Source organism: Ranitomeya imitator, chromosome 6, assembly GCF_032444005.1.
Source record: "Ranitomeya imitator isolate aRanImi1 chromosome 6, aRanImi1.pri, whole genome shotgun sequence".
Lineage (NCBI taxonomy): Eukaryota > Metazoa > Chordata > Amphibia > Anura > Dendrobatidae > Ranitomeya > Ranitomeya imitator.
Genome location: NC_091287.1, coordinates 16283346 through 16294780, shown reverse-complemented (window position 1 = coordinate 16294780; position 11435 = coordinate 16283346). Strand labels below are relative to the sequence as shown.

The 11435-nt window shown below is 47.7% G+C and overlaps 1 protein-coding gene across 2 annotated transcripts in view; it reads right to left on the bottom strand.

The window, feature by feature from the left end:
- Nucleotides 1-1371: 1371 nt before the first annotated feature.
- The window catches only part of KCNH2 (potassium voltage-gated channel subfamily H member 2), a 357462-nt gene continuing 347398 nt past the window's right edge, over nucleotides 1372-11435 (bottom strand). Inside the window, exons 12-15 of one of the 2 annotated variants that reach the window (XM_069729246.1) lie at nucleotides 11082-11336; nucleotides 10820-11006; nucleotides 9006-9162; nucleotides 1372-8135 (exon numbers count right to left, since the gene is read on the bottom strand). In XM_069729246.1, the coding sequence (XP_069585347.1) occupies nucleotides 7956-8135; nucleotides 9006-9162; nucleotides 10820-11006; nucleotides 11082-11336 (779 nt within the window). In that variant the 3' untranslated portion in view covers nucleotides 1372-7955. The remainder of the gene's footprint in view (nucleotides 8136-9005; nucleotides 9163-10819; nucleotides 11007-11081; nucleotides 11337-11435) is intronic. The other variant, XM_069729245.1, reaches the window with a different exon arrangement.

Sequence of the window (11435 nt, the reverse complement as noted above, 5' to 3'; positions counted from 1 at the left end):
CATGAAAACCGCAAAGTTCAGCAGCATCTTTAGATGTCCTGAGAGCGGAGATTTCTTGGAATCACATCCACTTTGCTTGGACAGTTAAACACAGGAGAATTCCTGTGCAAAAAAGCTGCAGAAAAAAACCCTGCAGCATTTCTGCTGCATGTGAACAAGGTTTAAATGCCCAAGCAAAGTGGATATGATTCCATGAAATCTCTATTCTCAATGTGTCTAAAGATGATGCTGAAATCTGCAGTTTTGATGCTTTTTTTTTTATCTAAAGGCTTCCATGCGGAGCCTGAAAAAAATGCAAGGAAAAAAAACCGCTGTTGCATTGATAAGCGCAGAATCAAAGCTTTTCTGTACTATTAAAAGAGACTTAAAAATACGGATTCACATCTGCAGCAAAAACGCAACAAATAAGGGGGAAAACACGTAACAGAAACGCAGCAAATACCCAATAATTACAGAAGGTTGTTTGTGCATCGTGTGGTGCGGGCACCTACAGAAAATGTGCAGGAAAAATGCAGCATTTATGCTACATGTGAACACGGCCTCAGCATTATATTTTTATTCCATTGTTATGGGTTTAATGGAAAAAAAACTAATTGCACCATTTTTACGGCACTTACCGATTACCATAAATAATCTCATCGTTGTGTTGTGAGGATTGTTATGATTTCAGGGACACCAAATATGTCCATGATATTTGCTTTGTGATGTTTAGTATTTTTTTCTTCAGAATTTTGTTTTAGCAATTTTATAAGAAGAAAAAAAAATCTCTCTTTTATTTTCCCTCTAGAATACAGGGAAATGAAAATATACTGCTATGTACAGATGTATCTCTATGTACCTGTACAATCTGCCTGCAATGCAAATTCAAGTAAAGAAAATTCTCCCATTCTCGTCAGTGCAATCCACGGCTCGCTGCCTGCGATGATACAGGTTGACGGTTCCAATCCTGGGAAGAATAAATCTGAAGAAAATAATTAATGAATGTGTGCAGAGAGATGCCGACCCCGCACCCCTAGGAGAAGCTATGATGCAATGACGATGTCGAGAGACGACATAGCACAGAATGAACCGAAAAATCGTGAGACAGCTCCCTGAGATTCGGACAGACCCGCTGGAGCCAGGGTGGTTTTGAGCCATGATTTTGTGATGTAGCAGATGCAGAGCTTTTCTGGGAGACGGGCACATATCAGAATGTGGATTCAGCAGATGATACCGCGGACCATCACTGAACCCGAATGTGTCTGTGTTGCCCCCATTTCCACTCGCCACCCCTGCATCTCTCTCACCCATGTCATCCCGTACATGTAACACGTCTGCACATTCGGCGCTCACACGGCATCAATATAAGAATATAACGACCACCACTCTGGATTCTCGTATCCTAATATTTGGTTTATTGTAATTTTCATTCATTTAAATAAGGTATTTTATTTTTACATATTAATCCTAGAAAACCTCTACATTCTGCATTCAGACACATGCTGAGGAAGTAGTGTGCATAGTATTGAATGTCATACGCCCAAACGCCAAAAGAAAAGCCCCCGCCCGCCCCCTGACAGAACGACAGGTGCTATTTACACCTCATACCTCCACGGTTGGACCCAGGGTAACACGGAAAGGAATGAGCGCGGGGTTACGATGGCTTTATACAGAGGACACACCGGGAGAGGTTCTCCAACAAGGAGACGTTTTATCTTTGGGTCTGATCGGCGGCGCCATCACTACCTGTGTGAGGAGCCATAGCTGTGATGTCATTTATCTGCGATTTCGAGGATCACCGGACCGCGCTATATAATTGCTATTAAGGAAGCAAAAGAGTCAGTTTTATTTGAACCATATGTTATAAGGGACCGGCGGAGTTGTCATGGGCACAAGGCGAAGTTGCTCCGTTGCTCAGACCTTAAAGTGAACCTCCGACTTAAAATTCCTTCTCGAGGCGCTGACATTGTCAGGTCCTACAGCAGTGGCAGTAGTAGTACGCTCCTCAACAATGAAATGACAACACGAAGAGGAGAAAGGCGTGAAATGATGGGAATTGCAGGATGGAAACGTCGCTAATCTGAAAATCATGATAACACGGACACAATTTCAAAAATTCGGGATTTCTTGAGTCTTGGGTGTGAGCCACGTGCAGAAAACCTGGAGACGCCGCAGCCGTGGGGGCACATTTAGGCCACGCGGACTGACCTCACGCCACTGCTCGCATCATGGGGAAAAGCAGGACGGCAATGGAGGCTAATTATCCACATGACGCCCCCAGACCACACGTTGCTGGTAATACTTTGAGCATCTTGCGTGGCCTAAACTGGCTCACGTGGCTGTAGTGTCTCCAGGCTTGTCTCCATCCAGCACATTGGGGACATCATTGGTTGGTGATTACACAGGAGCGGTCAGCAGCGTCTCCAGACTTGTCTCCACCCAGCACATCCAGGACGTCACTGGTCAGTGATTACACAGGAGCTGCCGGCAGCGTCTCTAGTCTTGTCTCTATCCAGCACATCAGGGACATCATTAGTCTGTGATTACACAGGAGATGTCAGCAGCGTCCCCAGAATTGTCTCCATTCAGCACATCAGGGACGTCATTGGTCGTTGATTACACAGGAGCTGTCAGCAGCGTCTCCAGACTTGTCTCCATCCATCACATTGAGGACATCATTGGTCACTGATTACACAGGAGCTGCCGGCAGCGTCTCCAGTCTTGTCTCTATCCAGCACATTGGGGACGTCATTGGTCACTGATTACACAGGAGCTGCCGGCAGCGTCTCCAGTCTTGTCTCCATCCAGCACATTGAGGACATCATTGGTCGGTGATTACACAGGAGCTGTCGGCAGCATCTCCAAAATTGTCTCCATCCAGCACATCGGGGACATCATCAGTCTGCGATCACACAGGAGCTGCCAGCAGTGGATCTTGATGATTTGCCCAAGTGCATTCAGCAGCAGAACCATCCTCAGACGACCATTAATAACCTCAGTGACAGCGGACGAGACCAGAAGTGTCTGAGATTTCTGCACGAGGCTCAAACTTCAGACTGGATAAATCGAGAAGTTTTGAGAATGTCGTTTGCATGTTTTTATCATTGACATGCCATCACCATGTGTATCATCCTGTGATTTCAGTCACGTCACGACTTTTCCTCCTTGGTGCTGTAACTTCAGTGTATAGTTACGGTAGTTGCAGGGGTCGAACCTGGGAATACACATTTTTTGGAACCTTTGTGTGGCCTGTTACCCCGATCCAAGGTCTCAGGTGACCTCTCCCTCTTTATATGGCTATTTATTCAATCATTGTGATTATGGACGGTTCATTATCGCTAATAGTGATGGAATAGGCTGGTACCGGTTCCTAGCACTACGGCGCATGCGTTCAGCCACCGTTCTGTAGATAAAGCCGGAGCCAATAGATTTAATCCTATCAATTTAGTAACAAAAAACAGGTAGTGATGGCCGGAACGCTGACCCGGGCAGCAGGACGTGGTGCTCAGCAAACGTTGTAGCTCTTTCAGCTCTTTTGAGTTCATTGTTGAGTTCTATTTTGCTTTATGTATCTGGAGTTACATTGCATCTCATACTCTAGACACATCCAAAGCTGCACTGGGAAATCTGCCCTTCTTCTCTTAGCTTTGTGCTCACATCCAGGAGTGACCCCCGGCTGGTATAGTGTCTGTCGTGGGCTATGTTAGTGTCCTGTGGACGTACGGTTTTCCAACCACCGCCAAATCACCCAGAATGCAATGCGGTGGGGTGCAAAGCATTATGGGATCTCACCTAGTCCCTGAGCAGAGGGACCGAAACCGCAGCAACATTGCCTTCCTGCAATGGTGTCTGGTGTTCACTGCAGATAAGGTGTAGAATGAACCAGCAGAGGACAGCAGTGAGATGTGAGATAGCATCCTGAGAGCTAACAGGGAAGCAGGAGAATTTAGAATGCAGCTTTGACTGTGAATGGAGGACAACACACAATCCAAATATTATAAGGTGACTAAAACCATACACTGATGTCAGGAACGAGTCACCGACACATGATAAAAGATAGATGCATTAAATAAAGTGACCCGACACTGGGCCGGTCAGGAATTGGTAATATTCATAAATGCCTCAAGAGAGCAAAAAGTTGTGCAAAAAACAAAAATAATTAATATCATATCCGACATACAGCAGGCAGGACGTATTCTGACGCTTCTAAAAGTCAAAGGAGCGGGGGAGGGGACGCTACGCGGCGGCGCCGCTGAAAGGATGCACAATCATGAGCTTTGTGTTTTCAGGCACAATTACCCCCAAGTATTCGGAGACTTGGTGCAACTAAAATCAGCAGCCTCAGTATTGTATGTACAGTAAGAAATAAATAACACTGCAGGTCTTCGTGAGATCCGCAATGACATCGCCCCCTAGAAATATGCAGTGATGGACACGGACTTGTTCACATGGTACCATAACCCCCCTACAGGGAATCAGCCCCTCCGAGTAAATGCCTGATACCAGAATGGCGTCCATTACATGGAATTAGTGACTCTTATTTTACGGTGGAGGGTGATGTGAACAAGTCCTACTTGTGAGACGGAGCAAAGTGGACTGTAGTGTAAATATCATAACAAGACTACACGGAGAACATATAGCTGGGAACGGCCATTGGTAACAAAACTACACAGAGAACGTGAATATATAGCTGGGAACGGCCATCGGTAACAAAACTACACGGAGAACGCGAACATATAGCTGGGAACGGCCATCGGTAACAAAACTACACAGAGAACGTGAATATATAGCTGGGAACGGCCATCGGTAACAAAACTACACAGAGAACGTAAACGTAAAGCAGAAAACAGCAATGGGTAACAAACCTACACAGAGAACGTGAACGTAAAGCTGGGAACGGCCATCGGTAACAAAACTACACGGAGAACGTGAACATAAACCTGAAAACGGCCATTGGTAGCAAAACTACATAGATAACGTGAATGTAAAGCTGGGAACGGCTATGGGTAACAAAACTACACAGAGAACGTGAACGTAAAGCAGAGACCAGCCATCGGTAACAAAACTACACAGAGAACGTGAACGTAAAGCAGAAAACGGCCATCGGTAACAAAACTACACAGAGAAAGCTGGTAACGGCCATGGGTGACAAAACTACACGGAGAACGTGAAGCTGAGAACGGCCATCGGTAACAAAAATTACATGGAGAATGTGAAAGTAAAGCAGAAAACGGCTATCAGTAAAAAACTACATAAAAAACGTGAATGTAAAGCTAAAAACGGCCATGGGTAACAAAACTACATCGAAAAGGTGAACGTAAAGCTGGGAACAGCCATGGGTAACAAAACTACACAGAGAATATGAAGCTGAAAACGGCCATCGGTAACAAAACTTACATGGGGAATGTGAATGTACAGCTAGGAACAGCCTTGGGTAACAAAACTAAACAGAGAACATAAAAGTGGCCATGGTTAACAAAACAACATGGAGAACGTGAACGTAAAGCTGGGAACAGCCATGGGTAACAAAATTACATGGAAAATGTGAACATAAAGCTGGGAATGGCCATGGATAACAAAACTACACGCAGAACGTGAACGTAAAGCTGAAAACGACCATTGGTAACAAAACTACAAGGAGAACATGAACGTAAAGCTGGGAACGGCCATGGGTAACATAACTACATGGAGAACATATAGCTGGGATTGGCCATAGGTAACAGAACTACATGGAGAATGTGAATGTAAAGCTGAAAACGGCCATGGGTAACAAAACTACATTGAGAACGTGAACGTAAAGTTGGGATCGGCCATCGGTAACAAAATTACATGGATTATGTGAACATAAAGCTGGGAATGGCCATGGATAACAAAACTACACGCAGAACGTGAACATACAGCAGAAAACGGCCATCGGTAACAGAACTACATGGAGAATGTGAATGTAAAGCTGAAAACGGCCATGGGTAACAAAACTACATTGAGAACGTGAACGTAAAGTTGGGATCGGCCATCGGTAACAAAATTACATGGATTATGTGAACATAAAGCTGGGAATGGCCATGGATAACAAAACTACACGCAGAACGTGAACATACAGCAGAAAACGGCCATTGGTAACAAAACTACAAGGAGAACATGAACGTAAAGCTGGGAACGGCCATGGGTAACAAAACTACACAGAGAACATGAACGTAAAGCTGGGATTGGCCATCGGTAACAAAACTACACAGAGAACGTGAACGTAAAGCTGGGGACGGCCATTGAAGCAAACAGAACAAATGTCGCAAGAGATTTTCCAGTGTAAATTGTGTTCGCCGGATGACGAATTTACCCTGGATTTCATTGTGACTTGAGTTTCCCAGTTCTTTCACCCATTGTGACAAAGGAGTATTCAAATCATTACGCTCCTATGCCAAAGGGTGCGAAAATAATAGAAGCTATATTATAAAACCTAAGATGACCACACCTCCGTGCTACACCAGCAGTCAGTGCTAGACTTTCTGAATATACGGCAGGACATCTGGCAGAATTATCCTTCCGGTGGCCGCCATCTCAGCCGGCAGTGTCTCAGGAGCAGCAGATTGGTGTCTAAGGCTGAGCTGGGACACTATTACCAGATGTTGCTCTGCCGCTTCTAAACTCCCCCGCGCATTATAGGATCCCAGCTACACACTTGTGGCACTGATGACAAGCTTGATGGCTGTTTCCAAAGTTGTTTTTCTTTTGGAGGGTATCTTTTTGCAAATTGGATTTCTTTTCACCAATTTTGGTGAAGTTTGGCTTTTAAAGGCTTTTGGTTTGGCTGCAGAATGAGGTATCTGAGAATCGGACAGTGAGCTCGTTCTGAGTGGGAATTTTTTTCCTCTTTTATGACCACATCAATGCTCAGCTCAGCTCTGATGTGGTCTGTACATGTCCAGCGCAGAGGAGATCAGAAGAAGAAAGTTCAGAGAGTGACTGACTCTCCTTTCGGAGGCTATGACTCTGACAGATAATTCTGTGATGGACTAAGATACAAGAGACCTTCACGGTGGAGAACCGGCAGAGCAGCATCTGTAATGTCCCGAAGGTCCCTATCCCTCGGAGCTCAGGAAACGGGCAGTGAGACCTGGGTCACCCCTGAGAAGCTCCTCCAGAACTTTGTGCTTATTCTAGAACTTCATGGATTTGGATAAAAGATGCGGAGACAAAGCAGAAACACGAGCGACGAGAACAGTCACTGACTATGGTACTGGTCCATGCTCCTACCCTGTGGCGCAATGCTCTGCAGACTCGCAGGGTCAAGGAGAAGGACAGGAGGTTACAGAACAAAAAACATGACCCAACTCCAGGAGACACATGGACCACACAGGTGAATATATCTGTGAGCAGGAAGACATGTCGTCTGCAAGGAACCCCACTTCCTCGAGGACCCCACCAAAGGCAGGTCTGGAAAACGACCACCCTCTCATGTGAAAACAACCAGTATCCAGAGAGCGGAGACGACGAGCCATTAGAGAACGTTCAGTGGAGCTGACGGAGAACGTTCAGGGTCTGGATGACGGGAGTAAAAAATTTGTCCCCCGGCATTGAGTCCAGTCCTCTCGATGATATATTCACTCCATTCCCCCGGATACAGTGCTATGTCACCTCTGGTAAGAGAGTGACAGGGGGAAATTATAAATACGGGTGGTCTGAGGAGACCACGGAGCTGCACGTCTACGTACGGCTGCCCGCGGCTGGCGCTCAAGACGCTGATATCACAGAAACGTCATTACCCAGCTATGATGCTGAATTCCCATGGATGGTTCTCACCCAGAAGGGAGGATTCTATGCCGTGGTTTCCATCCCCTGCGGCGTCCGTCCACAGAACGCCGTGTCGGGGGTCTACGTTTCCTGGCGAGACGTCATATGGCCTTTGTATCATTATTTTTGTTTGCCAGGGTTTGGCTTGTGCCCATAGTCTGACAGCAGTTTCCTTAATGTACCTTCCCCTAACTGCCTGGGTCTGAGCAATGTCTCTGTGGGGTCCTCAAGTCCAGGGGGTCCTCCAGGTTCCCGGGAAGTGACAGTCGCCGGGGGCAACACGTGGGTTCCATGTGGAGACTCTGGGGGGCCACAGGCGTTTCACATAACTTGTAATTCATTCCTTCCGTGTCCTGGTATTGAAAAACCTGCGGGGAGGACGAGACATCATCAAAAGGGCGCAATAATCTGCAGAATATATCACTATATATCTGGAGGCGGAGAGGACGGAGCAATGCTCTGCAGATCTATAGAGAGATCAGGGGTGCAATAATCTACAGAATACATCACTATGTATCTGGAGGCGGAGAGGAAGGAGCAATGCTTTGTAGATCTATAGAGAGATCAGAGGTGCAATAATCTGCAGAATATATCACTATATATCTGGAGGCGGAGAGGACGGAGCAATGCTCTGCAGATCTATAGAGAGATCAGGGGTGCAATAATCTACAGAATACATCACTATGTATCTGGAGGCGGAGAGGAAGGAGCAATGCTTTGTAGATCTATAGAGAGATCAGAGGTGCAATAATCTGCAGAATACATCACTATGTATCTGTCAGGAGGCGGAGATGACGGAGCAATGCTCTGCAGATCTACAGAGAGATCAGGGGTGCAATAATCTGCATAATACATCACTATGTATCTGGAGGCGGAGAGGACGGAGCAATGCTCTGTAGATCTACAGAGAGATCAGAGGTGCAATAATCTGCAGAATACATCACTATGTATCTGTCAGGATCAGAGAGGACGGAGCAATGCTCTGCAGATCTATAGAGAGATCAGGGGTGCAATAATTTGCAGAATACGTCACTATGTGTCTGTCTGGAGGCGGAGAGGACGGAGCAATGCTCTGCAGATCTATAGAGAGATCAGGGGTGCAATAATCTGCAGAATACATCAATATATCTGTCAGGAGGCGGAGGGGACGGAGCAATGCTCTGTAGATCTATAGAGAGATCAGGGGTGCAATAATCTGCAGATTTCTGCTGCTGGGGTGCCCGGGTGCCCTGATTTACCTGAGAAGAGGACGCCATGTTCTGCTCTCCACACGGGGGGCAGCCGGACATCTGCGGGGGGGAGGACACGGTGCTGTACGCCGGGGGGACGATCACCATCTGCTTCTGGAGTAACTGCATGATGGTGTTTATGTCGTTCACCATGCGGTGCTCCAACCTGCGGAGGAAAAGGTGGGAACAGCAGAGGTGATGACGACAACAGGGGGCTACAAGGGGCACAGATGGCGGGGTCTGCGGTACTATGGGGTAATATTATAGGGGGCTGCAGTACTCGGGTGGTAATGGTCAGAGTAGAATGATATTAGGCCAGTCTCACACGTCCAGATAATTCCGGTACCGGAAAAATCGGTACCGGAATTATCCGTGTCCGTGAGCTCACGTAGGCACATCAGTGTGGCACACGTGCGGCATCCGTGTGCCGACTGGGTACCACACGCACCGTGCAGGAGACAGCGCTACAGTTAAGCGCTGTCCCCTGCATCTGGTGCTGAAGCCGCCATTCATTTCTTCTTTCCTCCAGCATTCGCTGGAGAGAAGATATGAAAAATCTTTTTTTTTTTTGGTGTTTAAAAAGAAGATCCCTGTCCCCAACCCCCTCCAACCCCCTGTGCTCCCCCCCCCCGTGGTGCCGCCCATTACAGTGATGAATATGCGGCTCCACCCCTATGGGGGGCGCACAGGGGGAGGGAGGGGATTGGGGACAGGGATCTTTTTTTAAAACACCAAAAAAAAAAAAAAAAAAAAAAAGATTTTTCATATCTTCTCTCCAGCGAACGCTGCTGGAGAGAAGAAATGAATGGCGGCTTCAGCACCATGCTGGGGGGACAGCGCTTACTGTAGCGCTGTCTCCTGCATGGCACACGGACTGCATCCGTGTGCGGTACGTGTTTTACACGGACCCATTGATAATGGGTCCGTGTAATACGTGCGCTCCCACGAACACTGATATGTCTCTGTGTTTTTCAAACGGACACACGGTCCGTGAAAACACGCTGACATGTGCAGAGACACATTGATTTTAATGTGTCTACGTGAGTCAGTGTCTCCGGTACGTGAGGAAACTGTCACCACACGTACCGGAGTCACTGACGTGTGAAACAGGCCTTACAGGGGGCTGCAGTACTCGGGTGGTAATGGTCAGGGTAGAATAATATTACAGGGGGCTGCAGTACTCGGGTGGTAATGGTCAGGGTAGAATAATATTACAGGGGGCTGCAGTACTCGGGTGGTAATGGTCAGTGTAGAGTAATATTACAGGGGCTGCAGTACTCGGGTGGTAATGGTCAGGGTAGAATAATATTACAGGGGGCTGCAGTACTCGGGTGGTAATGGTCAGGGTAGAATAATATTACAGGGGGCTGCAGTACTCGGGTGGTAATGGTCAGGGTAGAATAATATTACAGGGGGCTGCAGTACTCGGGTGGTAATGGTCAGTGTAGAGTAATATTACAGGGGCTGCAGTACTCGGGTGGTAATGGTCAGGGTAGAATAATATTACAGGGGGCTGCAGTACTCGGGTGGTAATGGTCAGTGTGGAGTAATATTACAGGGGCTGCAGTACTCGGGTGGTAATGGTCAGGGTGGAGTAATATTACAGGGGCTGAAGTACTCGGGTGGTAATGGTCAGGGTGGAGTAATATTACAGGGGGTTGCAGTACTTGGGTGGTAATGGTCAGGGTAGAATAATATTACAGGGGCTGCAGTACTCGGGTGGTAATGGTCAGGGTGGAGTAATATTACAGGGGGCTGCAGTACTCGGGTGGGGTGAACTCTTATGTATATGATGGGGTCTGGCAGTGATTTGCGCCCGTTACCTGTTGAGCTGCTTTTGCAGTTGGTCCAGCCTGTTCCCTAATTCACATTTTTGCCGCCGGCTGAGGGAAGGCACAGGAGCGCTGACGGTGGAGTGGGTGGGTATGGTGCATCGCGGCAGCTCCTGGTACTGACGGCCATGCCGGTCCCCCCAAAAGCTAAAGATGTTTGATACGCCGGAGAACGCTCCTGGAGAGAAGGACACAGCGTGAGCCGTGGATACAGTGATGGACCGGCACTGACCGCCGTTCCCCTGCGCGGTACCTGACAGATGATTGCACACGTCTCCCCCGCTCTGATCGCCCTCTGCCTCTGCTCCGCTCGCTGCTGTGAAGTTACTGCATGTGGCGTGTGTTGGTGAAAGCTCAATGGTGCTGGACACTGGTGCCGGCTGCTCGTCATCGCTGGACGGGGCGCTGCTGTGCTGCTCGCCCCAACTCTTATCCTCAGGCCCCAGATTGTTCCGGATCAGCCTGCTCGCCCTCTGACCTTTCCTGACCTCCCCGACATTGTCAGCATCTGGGAGGCCACAGAAAATGTAGATATGAATTACCAATCACTCCCACCACGCAAGGAAGATTCCTCCATCTTCAAGATTTCTGACAAGAACCTGTCCTA